We start from the raw sequence: 26,069 nt of genomic DNA on the forward strand, positions 1-26,069 counted from the left end.
TAGACCTCATTGCTTTTGTATCCCACAATGCAAGGCATACATCCTTTCAGGTATGTGTAATGCTATGCATTAGAGAAAGGGCCGCTACTCAGACTGGTTTTGACCTTTATTGATGTCTCATCAGTGGGAGACAGACCCAGAAGAGATACCAAGGTTGAAGAAATGCAGAAGTCATATATTTCCCGATATACAAGTAGTGAAAAGGCTTAACACCTTAATATTAAGATACTCTGGATTAGAGCTAGTTGCTGAAAGTTTTTTTCACTTCGTTAGAAATTAAAGATGCCAAGAAATTATATTCTTGTTTAATCCTTTATTATTGTATGGGCACCTCCATGGAGTCCGAAGACTCATTGGATCTCCTGCAAATAAGTTTTTGAATTTTTATTCCAGATGTCTCCAATTTACACTAATTGCTGCTATGTATGAGGTGGAGAGTGGTCTGGAAGGTTCAGATAAACACCAAAAACAAAAATGGTATTAAATCAACTGATATAACCAGAAGAAAGAACATACTAGTAGCAGTATAATTAATTTAGTTTAATCCTTTATCCAAGTGTAAGCAAACAAAGTTTGCGGGATGCAAGGGATGTACCACCTTACCTCAGTCCTGAAGATATTTTCAAGCACAAACTTTGTTTGCTTACACTTGGATAAAGGATTAAACTAAATTTATTATAGTCTAACCAAGTGCAAAATAAACTTCCAACATCTTTTCTAAATCCAGGGTAATTTAATAATAAGGTGGTATGCTGGTTGGCAACTCGTATAGGTAAATATGACCTCTCCATTGCTTCTGCCTTAGTAGCACCACTCTGGGTAGTGGCCCTTCCCTTAATGCATAGCAGTATACATGTCTGCAAGGAGATGTGTTTTGCATTATGGAAGATACTGAGACAAAGAGTGATGAGAGCTTGGTCTACCTTTGCTACAAGTTGCCATGGGATGTACCACCTCAGTCCTGAAGATATTGTCAGGTGCAAACTTTGTTTGCTTACACTTGGATAAAGGATTAAACTAAATTTATTATAGTCTAACCAAGTGCAAAATAAACTTCCAATACTAGTAGCAGAGTTATGAAGGTAACTTATGTTCTTTCTTGTGGTTATATCAGTTGTTTTAATATCATTTTTGTTGTAGGTGTTTATCAGAACTTTCCAGATTCCCTCGTATATTACACACACTAATTCTGCTCATACTGTATTTAATGGAAATATTTTGTACAACTTGTACAATATACAGTATATTTGCCAGCAAAGGTTGGTCAATTGGTAGAGCTTCTGCTACTAATGGCTCACGCAAAAAGTTAAGCGAGTTTTAGTGCAGTTAGTAGTTGGAAGGTGTCACGTAATAATAATAATATGTGTAATATACTTATACTGTACAAGTTCTACAGTACACAATATATTATGTATAATATACAATAGACACCATACTTGTATTTGCATTATGATGTCTTTTGGAAAGGGGATATTTATCAAGATACAAGGACATTTTCATTCGTCTTCTGAAAGAATAAACTCAGTGTGCAAAACTGTGTTTATTACTATGAATAAAAATGAATCCTATGTTTTATGGTGAGTACACCCATGGGATTAAATATATTTCCTAATTTCTATTTTTGTTTATTTTGATGGGTTTTCCCTATGTTATAGTTAAATTTTAATAAAATTCATGTTTGATATTCATTGTTAAATTTCTGTTTTTACTTTATTACAGGTAGTTTAGACATTATTGTTTTGTGAAACTTTTTTCTGTTTAGTGTGTGCTTGTGTTTAATTTTTCTCTGATGGAGAGAGCTAATCATAGAGGTAGTACAACACCAAGGTAACTTGGGATAAATGTGGAGTAAGCTACATGCACTTTGCCACCTTTTGCTTCTTGGCTTTTACATGTGCTTGTGTTTATGTAACTAAGAGTTTATAAGGCACACTGGAATAAGATAATATTTATTTTAATTAACAACACTTTAGCTTCTAGTCATTAAATTTCTTTAATTATATATACACACATACATATATAGAAGCCGAGAGACACCTAAACAGAAAAAAAAAACTATTATTTGAATACACAACTAGATTTTTCTTCTTAGAAAACTTGATTGGGTGCATAACATGAAAATAGAAATACAAAAATATACATTACAAGAGAAACAACATCTATAAATTAATTTGCAAATGTATTGCTGACATTTGAATGCATTCCGGATGTCATAATATTGTTGGGCAGGTTCACATGGGCATGATCTAGTGTACTCCAAAGCTGGATAGCTGAAGAGTAGCAATCAGGTAGATTATAGCTAAGGTTAGTATTAAGATGGACTGGATTGAGGACAATTTCTGTTGATTCACACAATTTTTCTCTCAAGCTCATCATAGCATCTAAAAATGTTTTCTGATTTCTTCCATATCACTGGATGAGTGATAATCCTCCTCATTAGGGTGAGCAAAATTAAGAACATGATTAGATAGTGTGCTCTATTTCTGCTATTTTTTTATGACTCTATTTCTGCCATATATGATGTCCCTCACATGTTTTTCCATGCACAACTTAATGGATTTCTCAGTCTGACTAAAACATATTACATTGCAGTTAAACCAAAGACGATAAACTCCGGATACTTCAGGCTGTCATGCTTCAGTTTAGATGTACCAAGTAAGGAATGGAGTTTAGATCGAGTAAAAGAAGTGCAGATTTTAAATTTCTTGAGAATTTTAGCTAATTTTGGTGAAACAGAGCTGATATATGGTAGAGATATAAAGCATTTTACATCCATACTATCTTCAGTATGGTGAACAGGTGGATTAAATAGTAGGTTACAAACACTTTTTAGGATAACCATTTTTCTGAAAGGTTGTAAGAAGAAACTGTAGGTCTTTGGTGATGTCTTCCTTTTCACTGAGGAGGGAGCAAATATGTTTACCTAATGTAGAAATGATGCAAAGCTTTTGGGGTGGATAATGATGAGATTGCACATGAAAGTAGTATCTGTTGATATGTGTAAATTATGCCACTCCTGTCCCATTGCATAAATTCTGATTACTTTCTTAAAAATACTACTTACAAACAAAACTTCAGCTTGCCCATGGGCAATCCGTCATCTCTGCTATATTAGCAAATTTATATTTAGAATCCTTTGAGAAACAGCAATCATTTCCTTCTCATTAAAGCCTGGATTATGGAAAAGGTATATTGATGATGTTTTCTCAATTTTGAACAATGGACCAGATTCTTTAAAGGAATTCGTGAACCATCTCAGCAATCGAAATCCAAGAATACAATTTGCCTTGGAATTGGAAATTAATGGTTCTCTCCTGTTCCTGGATGTCAAGCACACTCATGTGTCAGATAAACTGAAGATCTCTATTTATAGAAAACCCACACATACCAACAGATATATTCATGTGCAATCTCATCATTATCCACCCCAAAAGCTTTGCATCATTTCTTCATTAAGTAAATATGCTAACTTCTTCCTCAATGAAGAAGAAGAGACCACCAAAGAAACAGTTTCTTCTTACAACCTTTCAGGAAAACAGTTAGTCTAAACAGACTGTCTATAAGCTACTATTTAATTAACCTGATAACTGTACTTGACAATAATACTGATATAAAAGGCTTTATATTAAATTATTAAAGGTGTGTTGGACGAGATGATGCATAAAGTATGTTTTACTGGATGTAGAATGAGTAAAGTGATTGAGGCATTAGGTATGAGAAATAAGTGAGCAAAAGAATTGGTAGTTGTAATAAGTACAAATGACTTGACTGCAAACAAAGAACACATCAGATTGGATATCAGGAGGTTGTTGAGATGGATAAAAGAAAATAGTGTGATGGGGAAGGTAGTAAGCGCGTTGCCCAGGTATGGCGACAGTGAGATGAGGCAGAGAGCAAGGATTATGAATGAAATGTTAGCAGAAATGTGTGAGAGAAAAGGAGTGCTGTTAATGTGTGGAATGAGTTTGAATGACAAAATGAGTTGTTTAAGAGCGATGGACTGTATTTGAGTGGTTTTGGTGTGAGTTGCTTGGAGAGACTGCTGCTGGAAGGTAGAGAAGTGAGTGCAGAGAATGAATCTGATTGAGTGGGAAGTGATGTAGAAGAACAGGAAAGTAAGACAGGAGAGATTGAAGAACGAATGAAGAAGTGAGTGGCATGAGTATAGAGAATGGGAAAACGGGTGTGCAAGACAGACAGGGAAACAGGGAGGCTCAGGGTGGACAGAGGAACACAGCGTGAGAAAGGTGGATGCTCCAAGAGGATGCGAATGCATGTGTAGACAAAAAGGGAAGGAGATGACCTGGGATCAAGAGAAAACAGTTGGATCTGAAGAAGGTTCTTGACACATTAGTCACTTACCTTTCAAATGGATCACTATCTTTTTCTATTTACAGAAAGCCACCACACACAGGAAGATACCTACATAAACAATCACATCATCATCCAGTCCAACAGTATGACATTTTAAAAACACTTACACACAGAGTCGGAGCCATTTGTTCTAACGATACAGCTCTGACCACAGAATTCAAATATCTGCACCATACATTCTTAACCAACAGCTACAATTCCTACAAAATAGGAATATCTGCACCATACATTCTTAACCAACACCTACAGTTCCTACAAAATACAATTCCTACACTTGGATAAAGGATTAAACTAAATATATTATAGTCTAACCAAGTGAAAAATAAACTTCCAACATTACCATTTCTATTCCCTATGGCAGTGGTTCATCAGAAAAGATAGCAAAAGTACTGATGAAACATGGCCTTTGCATCACTTTCAAACCTTGTGTTCAACTAGCAACTCTGACCCACTTGCCTAAGGATAAACTTCACCCTCTAGCACACCCTGGAGTGTATGAAGTTCCCTGTGACTTGGCTTACTATGTGCAAACAGGAAGATCAGTTAACATCCACCTGGAAAAACAAAAAATACATTCACTACTCTTACTATGGCAAGTCAGGACTGACAGACCATGCTTTGGACACTCCTTCACGCAGGATTAAATGGAAGAAAGTGAATGTGCTATTTAGAAGTCGTTACAGATCTGAAAGATTATCGAGTCTCAGCCATGGCTTTGAAGAATTCTCTTAACCCAAACAAATATGGTTGCATTAGTTTGCCAAAAATTTGGGAGACTTATCTTAAGAGCAACTCCCACATAACTGTAATGTTTTTTTTGCAACATTAGAGGGTGCCAAAATAGGACTTTAGACCTTTTATCCATTACAATTATATTGTTTCACTCACTATCACATATAATAAATTTAGTTTAATACTTTATCCAAGTGTGAGCAAACAAAGTTTGCGCCTGAAAGTATCTTCAGGACTGGGGTAAGGTGGTACAACACCGGGAAACTCGTTACAAAGGTGGAGCAAGTAACATCACTCCTATCTCAGTATCTCCCATAATGCAAAACACATCTCCTTGCGGATATGTATAATGTTATGCATTAAGAGAAGGGCCACTACCCAGACTAGTTTCGACCTTTACTGAGATAGGAGTGATGTTAGCTTGCTCCACCTATGCAACGAGTTGACCGGTGTTGTACCACCTTACCCCAGTCCTGAAGATACTTTCAGGCGCAAACTTTGTTTGCTCACACTTGGATAAAGGATTAAACTAAATTTATTATAGTCTAACCAAGTGAAAAATAAATTTTCTACTATAACATATACAAGCTGTGTTGTGCTCCAATGATGCTGATTTGAAATTCAGCAATATTTAAGCAGTTCATAAAACATCTTTTGATAAAATTGTTTGGTGTTGATAATACCATTAAAAATAAGTTGTGAATAACCATCAACACTTAAGCTTATCTGTTAGATTGATTAAACATGCTATACAGAGAAAAAAGGCATTATGGAGGCAGCATAAGAGAAGTGGTAATAACCAAATCCATGAGGATTACAAAGACCAGGCAAGGAGTGTGACTTGTTTGGTAAGGGTAGAAAAAGTGAAGTATGAGCAGCAGTTAGCTAATAAAGCCAAAAAGAATCCTAGGGAGTTCTTTTGATATGTAGCCAGCAAAAAAAAAAAAAAAAAAAAAATGATTATGGAAGGATGACATGGATTGGAGAAAATGGTATAAGGACAGCTGCTGCAGAAGATATAGTGGAGATACTTCATGAGCAGTTAATAAAGGTCTTTCATTCTTGTGAATATGACATCATGGAGAGATTGAGAGCAGTTGATGATGGGGAGGAGATGCTGACTGTAAGTGAGCGAGAGAGGTATGGAGAATTGAGCAAACTTAATGTTAATAAGGCTTTGGGACTTGATAATATATCACCACATATTCTGAAGGAACGTGCCAGGGAGTTGACATCTGCCTTGACATAACTCAAGCATCAAATTATAGGCCTATCTGTGTGTCAGCTGTTGTGGTTAATTGTTGGAGAAGCTGATGGGAACTAGGATCTAGAAATGGGTTAATAACAATGATTTTATATTTGATGGACAGCATGGATTTGCTAAAGGGAGGTCATGTGTTAGTGGTCTGCTTACTTATTACAATAAGGTGACAGCTTCCTTGGATGGAGGAGAGGATACACAGTAGTATACTTGGATTTTGCAAAGGCTTTTGATAGATTACTGCATTGATAGTCAAAGTAGAATGAATGGGGTTGGATATTAGATTAGTGCATTGGATCGGAGACTGGATATCTGATAGGTATCAGCAAGTTGTATGGGAGAGCAATATCCAGGAAGAGGAAAGTCACTATTGGTGTGCCTCAGGGGTCTGTTTTATGGGACCATTGCTGTTTAACCTGTATGTTAATGATATTGGCAAAGATTTGGATGGGAATATTCAGTTGTTTGCAGATGATGCACAGTTGGGATGAACTATGAAGAGTAGAGAAGATGTTATGGCCTTATAAGAAGACTTGAATAAATTGAGTGAATAGGCACAGAAATGGGGATACGAGTTCAATGTTGCAAAATGTAAGATTTTTAAAATTTGGGATACAAAGATAGGATGTAAAATTTATGCTTGGTGATGATGTATTGTTGGAGGTAGTAAGAGATCTTGGGATGATAGTGGATAAGGATCTGAAATTTAGGGGACACATTGCCAAAATTGTGAGGACAACATAATTTATTTATTTTGTATCCAAACACAAGTGGTACAGTAGTAAATAAGTGGTACATTATTTACAACAAATTAGGATATATTACAAATGAGAACAGCTTAAATTTGATAGGTGAATTATTCAGGGAATAATAAGTAAAATATGAAGAAAGAAACTATATAAGTTATATACAATAAATATGGTCAGATGTTCCTCCAGTATCTTGTGCAATCAACTGCTCTTTCTGTGCAGGATATAAGGTCCTCTTTTGTGCAAGGTGATTGAAGAAAGGTGTTCCGTGGACTGGCTTGTCCGACACTCACAATTATCTGGTCCAGTGAGGTAGCCCCATTTGATGAGGCTTTGTTTGCAGTGTCCTGTTGTTTGAAGCCCGTTGAGGCTTTTCTGAGTATTCCAGTACAAGTGGACACCACGTGGAAGATGTTCAGTTGTTGGAATACTAGTATGATTCTCAGGGTATAGTGTAAGTCATTGTTGAAGTCTTGTCTCTGGAGGGTTTTTTATTATAGCTTCCTAGCAACTATGTCAGGATCTTAGTCTTTGGGCACTGTGATCAGGCTGAATAGTGGGTGGCATTCATCATTCATTTTTCTGCTTCTTTTGTCAGCTGAGAATGCAGATCTTTGTATTGAAGGGGGTGCAATACCATCCAAAGTATACAGATCTTTTAGTGGTGTTGGTTTCAGGCATCCTGTAATTAAGCAGCAGCTTTCATTCAATGCTGCATCAAGTTTTTCAGCATGGCAGGATTTGGACCATACCAGGCATATTCAGCAGAAGAATAGTAAAGGGCCAAGGCAAAAGATCTCAGTGTGCTAGGGTCTGCACCCTATTTGGGAGGAGGTAAGCTTTCTTAGCATGTTGTTTCTTGCATTCACTTTTGCCTTCTTTTTTTCTGTGTGTGTTTTATATGAAAGGGTGTGATCAAGAGTCACACCGAGGTAGATTGGATTTCAGGAATGTTCTAAATTAGAGCACCTTCCCAAGAAATCTGTAGCTTCCTGTTGGCTTCCTTATTGTTAAGGTGGAAAAGGGCAGTCTGGGTTTTAAAGGACAACATAATGAATTCTGGGAATGATGTGACACTGACTTGTAGAAGTAAGGAGATTCTTGTTCTATTGTATAAGGTTTTGATTAGGCCACACGTCGACTACTGTGCACAGATTTGGTCAGCTAGTTTTCAAAAGGATGAAGAGATGTTGAAAAAGGGTCCAGAGATGACTAAGGTAGTTTCTGATCTCTGGAAAGTTGAATATGAGGAACGGTTGAGAAGATGCAATTTACAGACTCTAGTGGATAGGAGGAAGAGGGATAATATGATTGAGGCCCACAAGTTAGTAAGGGGTTGTTATAGGATCAATGTTGGAGAGGTTTTACAGAAAACGGTGGATCAGGGTTGAACCAGAGATCATCCCTGAATGCCATATAAGGAGGATGTGAACAGTGGAGTGAGAAGTACGTTTTTTGCATGCAGAGTTGAAATGATTGGAATGCCTTGCCTGAGAGTGTGGTGTCTGCAGAAAATTTGAGTGTGTTTGAGGTGCGTATGATGAGCTGTGTGTATGACAAAGAGACCTCCTAGATGAGTCTTTGACTCCATAGTGTCTTGGGATAATAATATCTCCACTCTATTTCAACTCTGTTTCACCAAAGTTAGCTAAAATTCTCAAGAAATTGAAAATCCGCACTTCTTTTACTCCTATCCAAACTCCATTCCTTACTCAGTACACCTGTGCCGAAACATAACAGCCTAAAGTATTCAAGAGTTTATCGTCTTTGGTGTCACTACATTGCGCACTATTTTGGCTGGACAAAGAACTCCATTGAGTTGCATATGAAAGAACAAGTGAGAGACATGTATAGCAGAAGTAGAGCTAGCCATCCAATCACATTCTTAATTCTGCTCACCCTAATGCTGAAGATTCTGTCACTCTTCAGTGATCTGGAACAAATCAGAAACAGTTTTAGATGCTACGACGAGCTGGAGAGAAGAATATGGCATCAACAGAAATTATCCTCAATGTGGTCCAACTTAATACTAACCTTAGCTATAACCTATCCAATTGTCACTCTTCAGCTATCCAGCTTTGGCATACACACGATTATGCCCTTGTGAATGTGCCCAACAATACTGTGGCATCTAGAATGTCAGCAATATGTTTGCAAGTTAATTTATAGCTGTTGTTCTCTTGTGATGTATATTTTTGTATTTCTCTTTTCATGTTATGCACTCCCAATGAAGTTTACTAAGAAGACGAAACTAGTTGTGCATTCAAATAATAGTTGTTTTTATTTTGGTATCACTCATTGTCTATTAGTCATTAAATTCCTTGAATTATGTCATATAGCCAAGTAAAATCTTGACATCACACATACATACACACACACACATATATATATATATATATATAGTTGGTGCATGTGTGGTCAAAATGTAAAATACATTTTTTATTATGGACTGTGGTCAGAAAAGTGTGAACACTGCACTAGAGTGTATCAACTTGACAGCTGAACTATATGTGTGAGTGCATGCATTAAAATACATCTCTACCAAAGGTTCACAGTATATTCTGACTCATGAGGTTCTCTTCAAGCACTAAAAATTCTAGAGCTACAGGAACCCAAAAATCCAGGACCGAATCCAACACCTCCTCTCTAAGTTGGAAGCTAAACTTGCACGTATGCATCTGTTGGATTCCAAATGCCATTAGGATCAAGGGGAAAGGAGGCTGCAGGAGATTTTGTAGCTAGGCCAGCTCATTCTCACTATCCATCATCTGCCTTCATGTCCTGGGTGCAGTCATTATTTTAGCCGTATTCACAATCTGAGCTCAATACTCTCAGGCAGATTTTATCACACTCCACGAACGTAGCTTTTGTTTTTAAATTTTTACTGACAGTTAATATCTTTTACCATGCAAAGATTATTTATTTATACAGTGTTATTTCTTGTATATACCCTTTAAACCTTGTTTTTTGTTTTATGAACTTTTTACATCGTTTTTTTTTTATATAAATCATTTTACACCTAACTGGTAATTAGTTTACGGAATTAACAACGCATAAAAAGTATATTAATTAAAGGTAACTTTAATGAATAACTTCTATATTTCGGCAATGTCACGTTGCCATCTTCGAGAACATAAAGATATGTTCTGGGCTAGCAGACCATGCCTTAGATACCCACCATAGAATTCGTTGGAAGAAAACGAAAATAATACACCACAGGAAGTTTAAATACGAAAGATTGTTCAAGGAATCATCAGCAGCTCTAAAAAAACGTTCCTAACCTCAACAAATTTGGATGCATGAAACTACCCCAAATTTGGGAGACTTACATTATGAGAACTTCAGCCCAATGGCCAAGACAACCAAATTAGCCCACCAGAGGGCACCATTAGGACTTTAGGAACAATAGTAGTTTCTTGCTTTCTTCCTCATTTGCTTTTGTTAGTGCCTGCATGCACATACCATATCTTTATGTTCCTGAAGATGGCAACATGACATTGCCGAAATATAGAAGTTATTCATTAAAGTTACCTTTAATTAATATACTTTTTATGCATTGTTAATTCCGTAAACTAATTACCAGTTATGTTTGACCAACATACAAGCCTTGCTACTAGCATTTTACACCTGTTTTTTATCCATCTTTTTTTATACTTGTCTTTGTACATCTTTCTTTTTAGAACTACTTTATATTCATTCTTATATCTATTTATTCCATTTTTACTATTTTTCAACTTGTATACTGCTATAATCATTTACTGGTGCAATATGACCACAGCGATCCTTGTGCCATAAAACATCAAACACCCTCAGAAAGAGAAGATTAGGCATTGCTTCAAATGCCCTTTCATATTTTCCATATTACTTATAACTGGGATGAAGATCTCATCCCAGTTATCTAGGTTTGATCCTGAAATAGTAAGTGGACCATTAATCATCAGAAATTATTCTTTAAAAATATTATTTATGCATTGTATTATTTATTATTTTTTTCCAACTCCATTTTAGTATAGAAAAAGATTTTTATGGCAATATGTTTTTCAGAGCAAGAGCTTCTACATATAAGAAATTCTCCAGTTGATTTATTAAGTCAGCCAATACCTAGTGGGGTACCTTCTCCAATTCTGGAGCCAGAACTCAAAGCTACCTCAGACCAAGATTTGATGGGGTTTGAATCACCTCTTCCTGCTACTCAAGGTAGGAAAGAATTATAGTTTAGCATGTTTGTTGAGGGTTGTTTATTGTTCTTTATTTTATACTTGACATTTAGCAATGCATAAAATGAATTTTAACTGAACAGATTTTAAGGTTATTTGTACCTTATGTTTTAAAATATTTAATAATTATAACATTATTAGATATGATTTTTAATATAATATGTGCATTGTTAATGACTTTAAAAGCTGTTATGCAATGCTTCAAGGTTGATGCTGTCAGTAATCACTCAGACTCAGAGTATAAAATTCGACTACTTGAAGAAAGTTCAAATTGTTTGAACCTTATACTCAGTCTTGGCCAGTGTATCCTTTTTTCTTTTTTTTTTTCTCCCCATACTCAGGAGGCTGTTGCAGATAAATGCTGTCTATGCACTGGAGTCAAAAAGTGAAGTAATCTTAAAAACTAAAGTAATTGATATTCTTCTTGAAGAGCTGGAAGGTTGTGGTCCTGGAGAAATATTTCATGAGAAAGGCTATTCCACAGAACTGAGGTGGATGTAAATGGAATAAAATGTGAAATGAAAGATGGCAGTAACAAGTTTTCAATGAGTTTACAGTTCAATTGTAAAAGGATGTTAGGCAGCTTCTGCTCTTTTTCCTATAGGTTTAGCAAAAATGGGGGGGGGGGGTGATGAATTCTAGTTATGCTTAAACGGTGACCATGAAAATATCTGTAAAAGAGGCACAATGCAGAAACTGTATGAGACAACAGCTGAACGGAGTGTAAAAGTTAGTCATCAATCAGCTGAACTGCTCTCTTCTGGATTGCACCATCCCAGATATGAAAGTAGTATTCCAAGATTGAGCAGATTGAGAATTGTAATCAACTGGACAGGAGAGAAGTATTACCTTGAGTGAAAAAACTGTCAAGTTTTTCACTCAAGGATGCTGAAGATGCTATAGAAGTGATGTGATTATGCCAGCAAAAACTAGGAATAACAGTCCAAGAAGAGAACTCTGGTTTTGACTATTAAGTTGAACATTATCAAGAATTATGTGGAGAAGAACTAAGTTATTTTTTGAAGCAAAACTATGTTTTGGAAGCATTAAAGGTGAGTAGTTTACTCTCTCCATAATCTCCATTGCAGGATACTGAGAAGATTAGTGTTTAGAGTATTTATCATAGGTGATCTTAAACCTTGAGAATGTTTGAGTACTGCAAGGTTTATTGCATGAATGGAGAGTGCTATCATCAGCAAAATGATGAATTAGTATAAGGTCAGTGAAAGCAGAGCATGTGTGTGTGGGCTTACCGTACGTCCCAGTTTGAAGATATGATCCCGGCGTCCTGCCCAGTTTGTCATTTTGTCCCGGTTATTTGGTAAAAATTTAAAAGTGCAGAATATACACGCAGTACAAAAAATGCAGCCTCGGAAAATGCCGATTCGGCAACACGAATACCCCACTTTGACTCTGGCCTGTACGCTGCGTTGCAAGTCATTGTTGAGCATGCGCAATCTTAGTTGAGTTTAGATGGCGAGTCGGTGTTTCTTTTCGGCGTGTTGTTTGTGATTTTTTTTACTTCATTAAATTTTTTCACTCAAGGATGCTGAAGATGCTATAGAAGTGATGTGATTATGCCAGCAAAAACTAGGAATAACAGTCCAAGAAGAGAACTCTGGTTTTGACTATTAAGTTGAACATTATCAAGAATTATGTGGAGAAGAACTAAGTTATTTTTTGAAGCAAAACTATGTTTTGGAAGCATTAAAGGTGAGTAGTTTACTCTCTCCATAATCTCCATTGCAGGATACTGAGAAGATTAGTGTTTAGAGTATTTATCATAGGTGATCTTAAACCTTGAGAATGTTTGAGTACTGCAAGGTTTATTGCATGAATGGAGAGTGCTATCATCAGCAAAATGATGAATTAGTATAAGGTCAGTGAAAGCAGAGCATGTGTGTGTGGGCTTACCGTACGTCCCAGTTTGAAGATATGATCCCGGCGTCCTGCCCAGTTTGTCATTTTGTCCCGGTTATTTGGTAAAAATTTAAAAGTGCAGAATATACACGCAGTACAAAAAATGCAGCCTCGGAAAATGCCGATTCGGCAACACGAATACCCCACTTTGACTCTGGCCTGTACGCTGCGTTGCAAGTCATTGTTGAGCATGCGCAATCTTAGTTGAGTTTAGATGGCGAGTCGGTGTTTCTTTTCGGCGTGTTGTTTGTGATTTTTTTTACTTCATTAAATTAATTTAACCCCAAAATGAATTAAAAAAGGATTATCTGTTTTTGAAAAAAAGTTTGTGGTCATATTGACAAAGTGAAATGTGAAGAGTGCTCTTCAGAATTTTCTGTGGCTCATGGTGGGCATTTGGACATAAAAAATCACTTGACATGTGCGAAACATAAGGCTAGTCTAGCAACGGCAGGAACTTTCTCAAAGATAGTCATATTTTAAAGGTGCTGATCCAAGTGACAAAGAATTTTTAATAACTGCTAAAGAAGCAACTTTTGCATTTCATGTTGCTATTCACAATCTCAGCTTTAAGTCTGCTGATTGTTCATCTAAATTGATATCAAAGCTTTTTTTGAAACAAAGTTTGGACTGGGTAGAAAAAAATGTGAAGCTGTCATTGTTAATGTGATTGAGCCACTGTTGTTTCAGCAACTTTTTGAAGATTTAAACAAAACAAATTTTGTGACGATATCAATTGATTCTTCCAACAGGAAAGAAATTAAAACTGTGCCATGTGTTGTGCAGTATTTTGCATCAGATTGTGGAGTAAAAGTTAAACTTTTAGACTTTCAATCAGTTCCCGGTGAAACTGCAGAAATAGTGACAAACCATTTAATGTCAGTTATGAAAACTCATAACAAAAAAAATTATTGGATTTTGTGGAGATAACTGCAATACCAATTTTGGGGATGTAAAACGGAGAGGAGAAAACAATATTTAAAGTCGATTGAAGAAGGAACTAGGAAGAAATATTGTGGTCATTGGTTGCAGTGCTCACATCGTTCACAACTGTCTTCAAACTGCAGTTGATGTTCTACCTATTGAAATAGAAGCCTTAGTAGTCAAAATTTATTAATATTTCCACATTTATACGGTTCGAGTCACTCAACTAAAAGCGTTCTGTGAAATTGTAGATGTAGAGTATAAAAAGGGTTCTTCAACATGGCAACACCCTTTTTCTTTCGCTACTTCCAGCTATTGACAGAATACTTGAAATCTATGAGGGACTGAAATCATATTTTATTTCACAAGAACACTGTCCGGTGATGATAAAACAGTTCTTTGATAATGATTGTGGTGAAATGTATTTGTGGTTTGTGCACAGGCAACTCAAATTGTTTAACAAATCTATCTTGATTATGGAAAGTACAACAGTGAGTGAACAGATATTGTCATTGAACTTAGAAAATTAAAAACAAATCTTGAGGAAAGGCGTGATAATAAATTTATACCTTAAAAAGCAGAAAAGCTTTTTAGAATACTGGAAAATAATGGAAATATTAATACAATACTACAAGAGTTGACAAAATTTTATGACCGATGTCTTTCTTACATTGAGCTTTGGTGGAGCAGAATCTTTTACTTGGATAAACAACAATGAATTAACTTGGTCGGAAATTGAAGCTTCAGGTGAAAAAATTAATGAAACTCTTGCAAATAATGCAATAAACATGGATGAACTGTTCGATGAAGTGGTGATTGCAAAAGCTTTTTGGTCGGCAAACTATGACATTTTGAAAAATACATGTTGCAAAGAAAAATGGATACAACTATTCAGTCATTTCAAAGAAAATAACATTTCATTACCCAATCTTGTCCAAATTATAGAATACATGTTCACCTGTTGAAAGGATATTCTCAATAATGAATAACATATGTCTGGAGAAAGAGGTAGAATGGCTGAATCAACAATAAAAGCTGTATTGCGCTGCAAACTTAATAGTGAACTAAATTGTAGTGAATTTTTTGATGCGATTAAAAATAACAAAGAATGTTTAAAGAAAGTTCACGCTAGTGATAAATATTAATAACTTTTTAATAATAAATTATGTTCAGTTAAGAGTAATTAAAAATTATTACTACGAAATGTTGTTTTTTGTTAACCACTCTGTTATTTAACCTTTCGAATCATAAGTACTTAGCATAGAAGGTATTACTTTCTGTTTTGAGCAAACTCTCAAAAATGTCCCAGTTTGATTAAAAAAAAAAAAAAATTATGGTAAGTCTATTTATATATGTGGTGTGTATGTGTGTGTATGTAATATATAAATATATATTTGGTGTGAAATCTTGTATGAAATAAAATTATAACAAAATTTTTCTATACCGATTTTACTTGGAAATAACAAATTATACAAAATACTTGTAATTGAATTAATGTTTACCTCAATTTTTTTGCTGTATTGAATTTGGTAAAATATTAGAGTAAATAGTTAAAATATTTAAGAGCTACTGAAATTGTACAAACAAAGAAATAGCTCAGACAGGATTAGACATATAGACCTGAGGCTAGCAAAAATCGCGAATTCAACGGGCTCTGGGTTTTCCCTCCAGAACTCAGAAACAGTGGGGTGGCAGAGAAAACCCCTCCAAGAATATCCGGGCAGTTTAATCTGAGGGGCCGTTCCAAGGTCGGGAGAGAAGGATAAAAGGGAGAAATCGAAGGGCCAAAGCTCTGTTCCTGGCTCTCGCTTCCAGTCTCGTCTCGAAGAGGTTCCTGTGTCCAGCCGTTCCAAGGATGGGGGGGGGAGTCATGTCCTGCCAGCAGAGGTCCGACAATGATAAAATAAATAAATTTTTAAAGATCAGTGCAAGAGAAAGTCAGTGAGAGACAAGGGAATTGGTTCCAGCCCGAAGCACTTCCTGAATCTAGACTAAGTACACGTGAAAATTAGTATACTTGCGACCTTGAGAAGGGGGGAAAGTAATTTATAGCCAGAGAGGATTAAGAGTGATTGAACTAGCTCAAGCAACGACTACAAACTCGGTATTACGACTGATAGGGAAAAAATATATATAAATGCACAGTTTGAAAGTTTGATAAGTAAACATTAATCTCTTTTACCTTTATTTATTTATTTGTTTACTTATCATCAAACCTTCAAACTGCACCTTTATATTCTTTTCCCTATGTCGTAATACCGAGTTTGTAGTCATTGCTTGAGCTAGTTAAATCGCTCTTAATCCTCTCTAGCTATAAATTACTTTCCCCCCTTCTCAAAGTCGCAAGTATACTAATTTTCACGTGTACTTAGTCTAGATTCAGGAAGTGCTTCGGGCTAGAACCAATTACCTTGTATATCTTGCTGACTTTCTCTTGCACTGATCTTTAAAAATTTATTTGTTTTTTCGACTTCACCATTAAAGATCATGTAGAGAAATTGCATGTCTTTCCCATACATGCAAGAGAAACATCCAGCTCAACATGGAAATATCTCTGAAGTTTAATTCTAATTCAAGCAACGTTAAAAACTAAAAATCAGTCAGTTCTGGCTACTCTATCTTCAGGACACACAGGTTCTATGTTTTATGAGACAGTGCATTGGCAAGTCAGAATCAGGCAAGCTATTAACGAACAAAACTGTTTATTCATTCTAAATCAAGGTAATTACAAAGATTAAATCCACACATATCAAAATATCTATCTCTGATTAACTCAGCTAAATAACAATGGAAACAAAGTAAAACACGTGTCTGGTTCTCCGCTCGATTAGATTAGCATTTATGAAAAGCCAAACAGATTAGCATTTATATATTTTTATATATATTTTTTAAAATTAGCATTTCTCACTTAAGCCTTTTGACATAAAACAATATACATGCTCATAACAATCAGACACATGGATAGACATATATACACTCTAACGTAACTTAACTTGGGCTAAAAGAGAATTAGGCATAACTAAACTTTACAATCAATTTCCCCTTCATCACATAACATTAGCAATTTTCGCTGAACTCTGTAAACAATTAGTTCAACGTTAATTAGAAGTACGACTTTCCAACTTCATGAATGTTCTTTACGCTAACTATGAGATCGGCATTCTTAGCATTACTATTCACAATCTAGGAAAGTTCTGGAAAATTCTTACTTGCAACCTCGTCAGCTAGTTCAGTACATTAGATCCTAGAGATCACGACCACATTTCTCTTCCTTCAGGTGAAAACCACATTCAGTCACTAGTTCTTGGCAACGATGATACAGCGTACTCGGAGATCGTCTAGAAACTTCGCGGTGGGACTTTTGCTGGCAGGACGTGACTCTCCCATCCTTGGAACGGCTGGACATAGGAACCTCTTCGAGATGAGACTGGAAGCGAAAGCTAGGAACAGAGCGCTTTGGCCCTTCAATTTCATCCCTTTTATCCTACTCTCCCGACCTTGGAACGACCTCAGATTAAATTGCCCGGATATTCTTGGAGGGGTTTTCTCCGCCACCCCACTGTTGCTGAGTGGAGCAAGAAAACCCAGAGCCCGTCGAATTCGCGATTTTCGCTAGCCTCAGGTCTATATGTCTAATCCTGTCTGAGCTATTTCTTTGTTTGTACAATTTCAATGGTTCTTAAATATTTTAACAATTTACTCTAATATTTTACCAGATTCAATACAGCAAAAAAATTGAGGTAAACATTAATTCAATTACAAGTATTTTGTATAATTTATTTCCAAGTAAAATCGGTATAGAAAAATTTTTTTCTTATTTTTCTTCATACAAGATTTTATATTGGGAAAGGGATTAAAACCAAGCATAAAATTTCTTGGTTTTAACATATTACACACCCAAGGTAAAAGACTTTCCACATCTTTCTGATCCTTGAGAAACATCTGCATTAATAGAAAAATCTGAAGAGAAAAGCATAATCCTCTTACAAAAGAGAGGAAGACAACAAATAACATGACAATTTGTTGATGTCTTTGATACTAGACCCTATCAAATGGAAATGTCAAGTGCAACAGCATAGATTTCTCCAAACTTATTCTATGGCATGTATCCAGAGGTGGATGATATAGTTCAGGAGATCTACTATGGATCTTGGTTGATGACGTCCATATTGGTGGTCATTGATTAGTTGACAGTTCTCCAGATGTTGAAATTGAATGTTGATGACCTTCTCCATTACTTTGGACAACACTGAGGTGACAGCAGTACGAGGGTAGTATGTAAAGTTCTCGGCCTTGACCATAGATGGCAACACTATCGGCAAGATTTTTTTTTTCTAAGTTGGTACATCTGTCATAAGCATCCATGTGAAATTGCAAGTCATTCTATCAAGTAGTTTGTTTTATACAGCTGTCTGAAGCAAAAGTGTTGTCTGTATCCCTTGAAACGAATAAAATTGAGTATCATGTGGTTATAAAATTCTTTGTAAAAGAAGGTTTAATGCCAAAAGAAATTCATTCGAAGTTCATAAAAGTTTATGGGCACTCTTCTCCTTCATTTTCGAAAATTAAGAAATGGGCATCCGAGTTTAAACGTGGCTGTACCAACCTTGAAGATAATCCATGTGAAGGATGTCCAAAAGAGTGTAACAACACCAGAAATCATTGATCAAGTACATATGGTATTGGATGATGAGCAAGTCAAAGTGTGTGAAATTGCTGAGACTATAGGCATTTCAAAAGAACGTGTAGGATATATTTTGCATGAAGAATTGCAAATGAAAAAACTTTGCGCAAGATGGGTGCCACGCTTGCTCACAGCAGATCAAAAACGCACTTACATGAAAATCTCTGAACAGTGCTTGGAGCATTTTAACAAGAATAAAACTGATTTTGTGCATCGGTTTATTAATATGAATGATGCACCATTACACACTAGAATCCAAACTGCAGTCAAAACAGTGTACAGAAGCCAGTTGTTCAGCGCCAAAGAATAAAAAGTCTGTTCCAACAGCAGGAAAGTTCATGCCATTAGTGTTTTGTGATGCTAAAGGCATTTTGTTTGTTAATTAGCTTGAAAAGGGTAAAACAATAACTGGGGAATATTATTCCAATCTTTTAACCAGACTAGACAAAAAAAATTTGTGAGTAAAGATCCGGTTTGCAGAAGGAAAAAAAATCATCGTTCATCAGGACAATACACCTGCCCATATAGGTGTTTTGGCAATGAAAAAATTAAGGGATCTGCACTTATGTTCCAACAATTCACCCTATTCCCCAGATTTGGCTTCTCTCTCTTCCCAAAACTAAAACTCTTCCTTGCTGGTCAGCATTTTTCTTCGAATCAAGAGGTGATTGGTAGAGGGGTATTTTGCAGATCTTACTGAGAACCACTACAGGAACAGGATAATGGCACTGGAGCATTGCTGGAATAAATGTATTAGTCTTAAGGGAGATTATGTTGAAAAATAAAAATAATTTTAAAATTTTAATTTCCTTTTTTTCATTTGTTAGGCTGAGAACTTTTCAGACCAACCTCATAGGTTGATAGCTGGATGGTAAACACTTCTTTTAAGAATCAGCTGTATGTAGTCTTGCATCCATTCTATATGGTGGATGTGAGCTGAGTATAATAGAGTGTATAGCTAATAAAGAACAGGTGTTAGTTCAGGAGCACATCTCTTGGGCACAACTGAGGAGGGAGGGTTACATCAAGACTGAGAGCTTTTTGGTATCCATGTAGTTTTAGGTTTTTTTAATGTCTTTCTTGTAGAAGGATGCTGGAGGCATATGCTGCAATGTTCCTGGTAGAAAATTATTATTATTATTTGACACCTCAAGGGAGTCCAAAGACTCATCGAGGGAGTGTGTGCCAACAGCATCGAACAATTGGTCCCCTTCCAACTACTAACTGCACTCAAACTTACTTAACTGAGCCATTAGTAGCAGAGGCTCTACCAATCGACCAACCTTTGCCGGCAAAGGAGATGATTTGCCTTCATCTATGTAAGGAATTGGATGAGAAGAATGATACCAGAAGGTTAGCCTTATCTTTAGGTAATGTTGCAATGCCTCTATTTGGATGAAAAAGAGTTGCATCAATAGCTACATAGATGGTTGCGAGTGATTTGCACTCACCATCTATTTAGGAGTTGGATGAGAAGAATGATGCCAGAAGGTCTACCTTGAGGTGGTGTTGCAATTCATCCATTTGGATGAGAAAGAGGTGGAAGCAAAGATGAACAAAAAGTTGCACCCAGTGGCTCTTGTGAGGGACCAGAACTGGCATTGGCACAGACGGCAAATTTTCTGTATTTACTTTCATCAAAGTGAGATTTTGATAGGGCTAAATGGTAGTCATTAAAAAAAAAAGCTGGGGCACAGATAACTTTTTTAATGATGAATTTGCAAGTATTTTAGTCTTAGTGTAGGCTGTGAATGAACCTGGGGGTTTTGTCTCATGCCATTCCCAACATGTTTTTTTTTTCATCATTTGCCCATTTTTCATCACATACCCTTTGGAAAAACCATTGCTTGGATATAGAGTGGGAATTTTTGATCTCATCCAAGCCAAATTCCTTCTGATATGTCAGCCCTATTTCAGTTCACCATGAACTCAGGCTATTTCGTTTGGCAAGGAAAATTCTACAAACAAATAGAGGGAACAGCAATGGGTTCTCCACTCTTCCCACCCCTGGTAAATTCTTTATGGATACTTTTGAAGAAAAAGCCTTAAACTCAGCCCCACAAAAACCCACAATCCAGTTCACCTTGGAAAAGGCAAACAACAGTCTCCCTTTTCTAGACACACTGATTACATGCCAGCCTGATGGATCTCTGTTTACAGAAAACTGACCCATACAGGTAGATACATTCACCAGCAATCACACCACTCCCCTCACAACAATATGGGATTATAAAAACCCTATATAACAGGGCTAAATTAATCTGTTCAGATAATAATGCCCTAACTACTGAACTTAACCATATCCTTAACGCCTTCTTAGCCAATGGCTACAACCTCCAAAAAATCCAGAAAATGTTAAAACCAGTTAACCACAATCCCCCCTTCTTAACAGAGATTACACTAAATCTATCACCATTCCCTATATCCAGGGCACATCTGAAAAGCTCACAAAAATCCTAAAAAAAAAAATATGACCTGACTACCTGTTACAAACCACATAAGAAATTGGCATCCCTTATCTGCTCCACCAAATACCAGCCACTTCCCCTGGACCTACCTTGAGTATACCAGGTCCCTTGGTATACTCAAGGCCAAACGCACAGGACAGCTAATATCAGGATATCCTGGTTTTACTCCATTTTTTCCAAGTCAGCAAACAGACAAAATGTCAAGTTTGCGCCTGCAATTTATGCAAGACTAGCTGATCCCACAGGTAGTGCAAGACCAAGGCAACTCGTGGTAGAGTGGAGCAAGCTCTGATCACTAATCTTAATATTTACCCTTAATGCCAAAACACATCTCCAAGAAGGGGATGTATGATGTTTTGTATTAAAGGCAAGGGGCCACTACCCAGACCGCTTTCGACCTTTATTGAGGTCTCATCAGTGGGGAGCCAGGCTGGAAATACCAAGATTTAGTAATGCAGAGCTTGTAAGTATTTTACCAAAACGAGTTACCATAAGGTGTTATAACCTTATTAAATAAAAATCTCAGGAGGAGATATAGATGTAGAAAGTATTTTTAACTTGGGTATAGTTATGTTAAAGATACCAAGCAATTTTAAACCTCGTTTTACTCCATTTTTTCAAAGTCAGCAAGCAGACAAAATGTCAAGTTTGTGATCAGAGCTTGCTCCACCTCTACCACGAGTTGCCTTGGTCTTGCACTACCTGTGGGATCAGCTAGTCTTGCATAAATTGCAGGTGCAAACTTGACATTTTGTCTGTTTGCTGACTTGGAAAAAATGGAGTAAAACCAGGTTTAAAATTGCTTGGTATCTTTAACATAACTATACCCAAGTTAAAAATACTTTCTACATCAGGATATCCGAACACAAAGACTACATCCGGTTTCACCAATACATCCACTCGGGACTTGCAGACCATGCATTAGATACCCACCACAGAATACACTAGAAGAAAGCCACTTTACTACACCGTAGCAAATATAAATATGAAAGACTCTCCTCAGCTCTAAAAAAAACTTCCCAAATATCAACAAATTTGGGTGCATGAGACTGCCCCAAATTTGGGAAACTTGCATCCTAAGAACATTAGCCCAACAGCCAAGACAACCCAATTTAGCCTGCTAGGGGGACCTTTAGGATTCTAGGACCAACACCAGTTGCCTTCTTCAGCCTCATTTGCTCATTGTTAATGCTTGCATGCACATATCATAGTTTTATGTTCCCAAAAGATGGCAATGTAACTGCTGAAATATTGTTTAAATAAAGTTTTTTAATTAATATTTTAGTATACGTTGTCATTTCCTGAAAAATTTAAAGTCATGTGTATAACCAACATATAAATTTATCTCCAAGAATTTCATTAGTTTTGTAACCCCACATTTACAACCTATTATTACAAATGTATTATCATCTGACACAAATTGATTTAATAATCGAGACGTAAGTGGAAGATATAATAATAAATAAATAATCATGGAAGTCACCTACCTAAATGAATTATTTATTTCTCTAGAATTGTCGACTATACTACAGTAAGAAGAGATGAACGTAAGAACATCTAAATAGAAAGCACATAATATATATGCTATGTGATAACAGTTTGTTTAGAAAAGAATTAGTGGCACAGGTTTTATGAGCTCTGTCAACTAAAGATTTAACTACACCATATTTCTGATAGGGGTGATGTGAGTTAGCATTAATGTATTTGCAGTATGAGTTGGTTTTCTGTATGCAGAGAAGCAGACTGACATTAGGTTGATGCAGAATAAGGCAAAAACTGTTGATAAAATAATTAATAATTATGGCCTTCATCTTAATCCTCCTCAAGAAGTTTTTAGAATTTGTCTTCCATATGTTAAAGGACTATCAGAAAAAATAGCAAATCTTCTTCACCAGATTGACCTACAAGTCTCTTTCTGTCCAGTTTGTAAACTTAATGCTTCCTTAATGAAAGCATCTTGGAAATTGGATATTGAGAAAATGTGATGTATTGTTCCAAAAGCATATCTGGGAATGCTGGTTCAATTTTTTTGTGAAAATGGGACCTTCTGCACTCATTCGATGTGGTATCCTAAGAGTAATAAGCCACTTAAATAAACATTTCAAACTAAAGTAACTAGTTTAAGACATTTTTAAGTTTAATTTCTGTAAATCAGTATACTAAAATAATGACAGTTCCTTAAAAGTTTTCTGATTCTGTACGAAAACATTGTGTAATGATTTTTGTGTGTAACCACCATTTATTTATTTTTTTCTTTCAGAATTTGGAAATGTTTGTGAAATTCAAAATCCATTTCTTGTGAACGAAAACTTGCCTGTAACTTTGAATGTTAGAAATACACTGTCGTCATCACATCAGAATGCAGATTGCATTCTGAGGACACTGATCTCAACTTCTGATAAATCAAGTTCTTCATCTGCATTATGTTATACTTGTGGATCAAAATCAGCACCTTCATGTCCATCTCCAATGGGATATTACTCTTCACATACCTGTCAACTTCCACAACAGATTCATCCATCTGCTTTGCCTGCATCAAAAACAGTCCACAGTAACTTTGAAGTGAATAACATCAACGTGGTAACCAGAAACTCTGGTGAGATATCTTCAAACATAGATTTTCAAGGAATCTTATCGGTAACATCTGAAAGTGTGTCATCAGAAAACTGTGTTCCAGCAACTTCATCTAGTTCTAAAGACTTCTATGTTAAAACATCACTACCATATAATGTATCAGAGAAATCAACTTTTATATATATGCCATCCATGTCATTAACATCAAACATGCCTCAAACTGTAGAACAAAAAACCAGACCCGATTCCATTTCTTATGAAGATCTTACCAGTCTAGGAAATAGGTCATTTGATAGTAGTGAAGGACGTTTTCCTAGTACACAAAGTACACCTACCAGAATATCTGGTCGAACACGTACCCGTAGTAGGATAGCAGCTCAGTTCTCTGTGCCACTGAATTCCCAACCCTAGTTCTGACAAATGATTTTTCCTGTTACTTAGATTTAATGCTATAAGTTAATTATGCATGAAAAATAATAATTTATATAGAATTCTGCATGTGTAATCACTTTACTAATGTTTAATTTAATATTTTTAAGTGAACAAGCTTTTGAATAAATCCTATCATCCAGCTAAGTGTTAGTCATCTTCCCTCTCCAATCTTCATCTAGTAGATTTATTACTTCCTTTCAAAAAATAAAATTACTATAGAAATATATTAATATTTCTGTACTAATTTTATGTTTTCCATTACATTTCTTGATTTCCAGTTTTGTAATGGGGTATGAAAAATTAGCATATGTGAACTGCCATAAAGTAATCATTGCATGAAATGAAAGTTCATTTTGTAGAACAGCACATTATTATAACTAAAAGTTGATTTTCATTATTTGCATAAAAGTGCATTTGACTGGATTTTATCAAGATAATTTCTAATAAGTTAAATATAGTTAATACTGCATGTGTGTGTGAAGAGAGAGAATGCTTGGTGAATGGATAGTTAATGTTAAATAATGCCCTCGATTATAAGATTATTATTGTTGTGTACATATCAAAATCTGGTATAATGAATGTGTAAAATATTGAAAACTAATTGTGGAAACAATGAATTTCACTGTACAGACTATCTGTTGTATAATCAGTGGCACTGTTTATCAAAATAAAAGATCTTGTATACTGCTGGTAGTGATGTTCTTATGCTGTCCAAAAATAATACTAATAATTCAAGTAGATAAATTATATATATACAAATTAGAAAGTTTGGTTTAGGGTTTGATTTTTTTATTTAATTTATAATTACTATTTAATAAAAGCATTTGTTTTTTGGTGTCAGAGATTAGCATACCTACATAGCAAAATATTTGTTAAAATACCTTCCTGCTGTTGTTTGTTATGTAATTATAGATGCCCTTTAGTCAGAAAGACCTGGGTTCGAATCCTGTCCAAGACATGAGGAACCTTTATCTGGTCTCTTTCGACTAAGGGTGAGGTAGGGGTAGTTTTCACCTGAAAACTTTTTTTTTTTTTTTTTTTTTTTTGTACCCCAGGACAGGCACACTGGCTCAGTGAACACACACACACACATCTAGTCATAAAATTTGCCCCATCTTCCACAGTCAGACTCTGTGACAAGCCATTTGGAGTTTCCTACAGTCGCATGATCATAGCAGACCCTGCACCAAGCGGAGTGGAATAAAAACACTATAAAGAGGAGGATATTGTACTAACGAATTTGAATGTACACCATTTCCTCTGTATACAGGCTCCATAATCACAAATTTGTTAAAAGTATAACGAAATTGGCAAATTTTTACTGTAACAAACAAAATGATTATTTTTTGCATTTCGCAGACAAGTAAATTTTGCAAACAGTAATAAAATACCATCATAGCTCGGAGAACTTCACATAAACATCATACCATCTACCATTTTATGCTGCTCTCAGCTGAACTAGTATTTGGATCTAGCAATCAAGAGATATTAAATAGCATATTAATTAAAGAAATTGCATGTGCACTAGTTGAAACATATAAATAAAATATAAATCCACTAACACTTTACATTTCCATATGGAGTAAGCAAGGCTGTTTTAGTCATATCCTATAAAGAGTGAACAGAATGCGTAAAAAAAAAATAACAATAATCTAGCAGTTTATTAGTAGTGGTCTACTTATAAAGTAGACCACCTTTTAAACACCCCCCCCTTTATAAGTAGGGGGGGGGGTT

The 26,069-nt window shown here is 35.8% G+C and overlaps 1 protein-coding gene across 3 annotated transcripts in view; it reads left to right on the plus strand.

Annotated features, from left to right (window-relative positions):
- Marf1 (meiosis regulator and mRNA stability factor 1-like protein) overlaps positions 1-25,022 on the plus strand; it is a 655,603-nt gene extending 630,581 nt beyond the window's left edge. For all 3 annotated transcript variants that reach the window (XM_090397518.1, XM_090397519.1, XM_090397520.1), the window contains 2 exons: positions 11,161-11,313; positions 23,590-25,022. In XM_090397518.1, the coding sequence (XP_090253644.1) occupies positions 11,161-11,313; positions 23,590-24,314 (878 nt within the window). In that variant the 3' untranslated portion in view covers positions 24,315-25,022. The remainder of the gene's footprint in view (positions 1-11,160; positions 11,314-23,589) is intronic.
- The last annotated feature ends 1,047 nt before the right edge of the window (positions 25,023-26,069 follow it).

Source organism: Typopeltis vanoorti, chromosome 9 (genome assembly GCF_054136105.1).
Source record: "Typopeltis vanoorti isolate ZY-2024b chromosome 9, IOZ_Tvanoo_1.0, whole genome shotgun sequence".
Classification (NCBI taxonomy): Eukaryota; Metazoa; Arthropoda; class Arachnida; order Uropygi; family Thelyphonidae; genus Typopeltis; species Typopeltis vanoorti.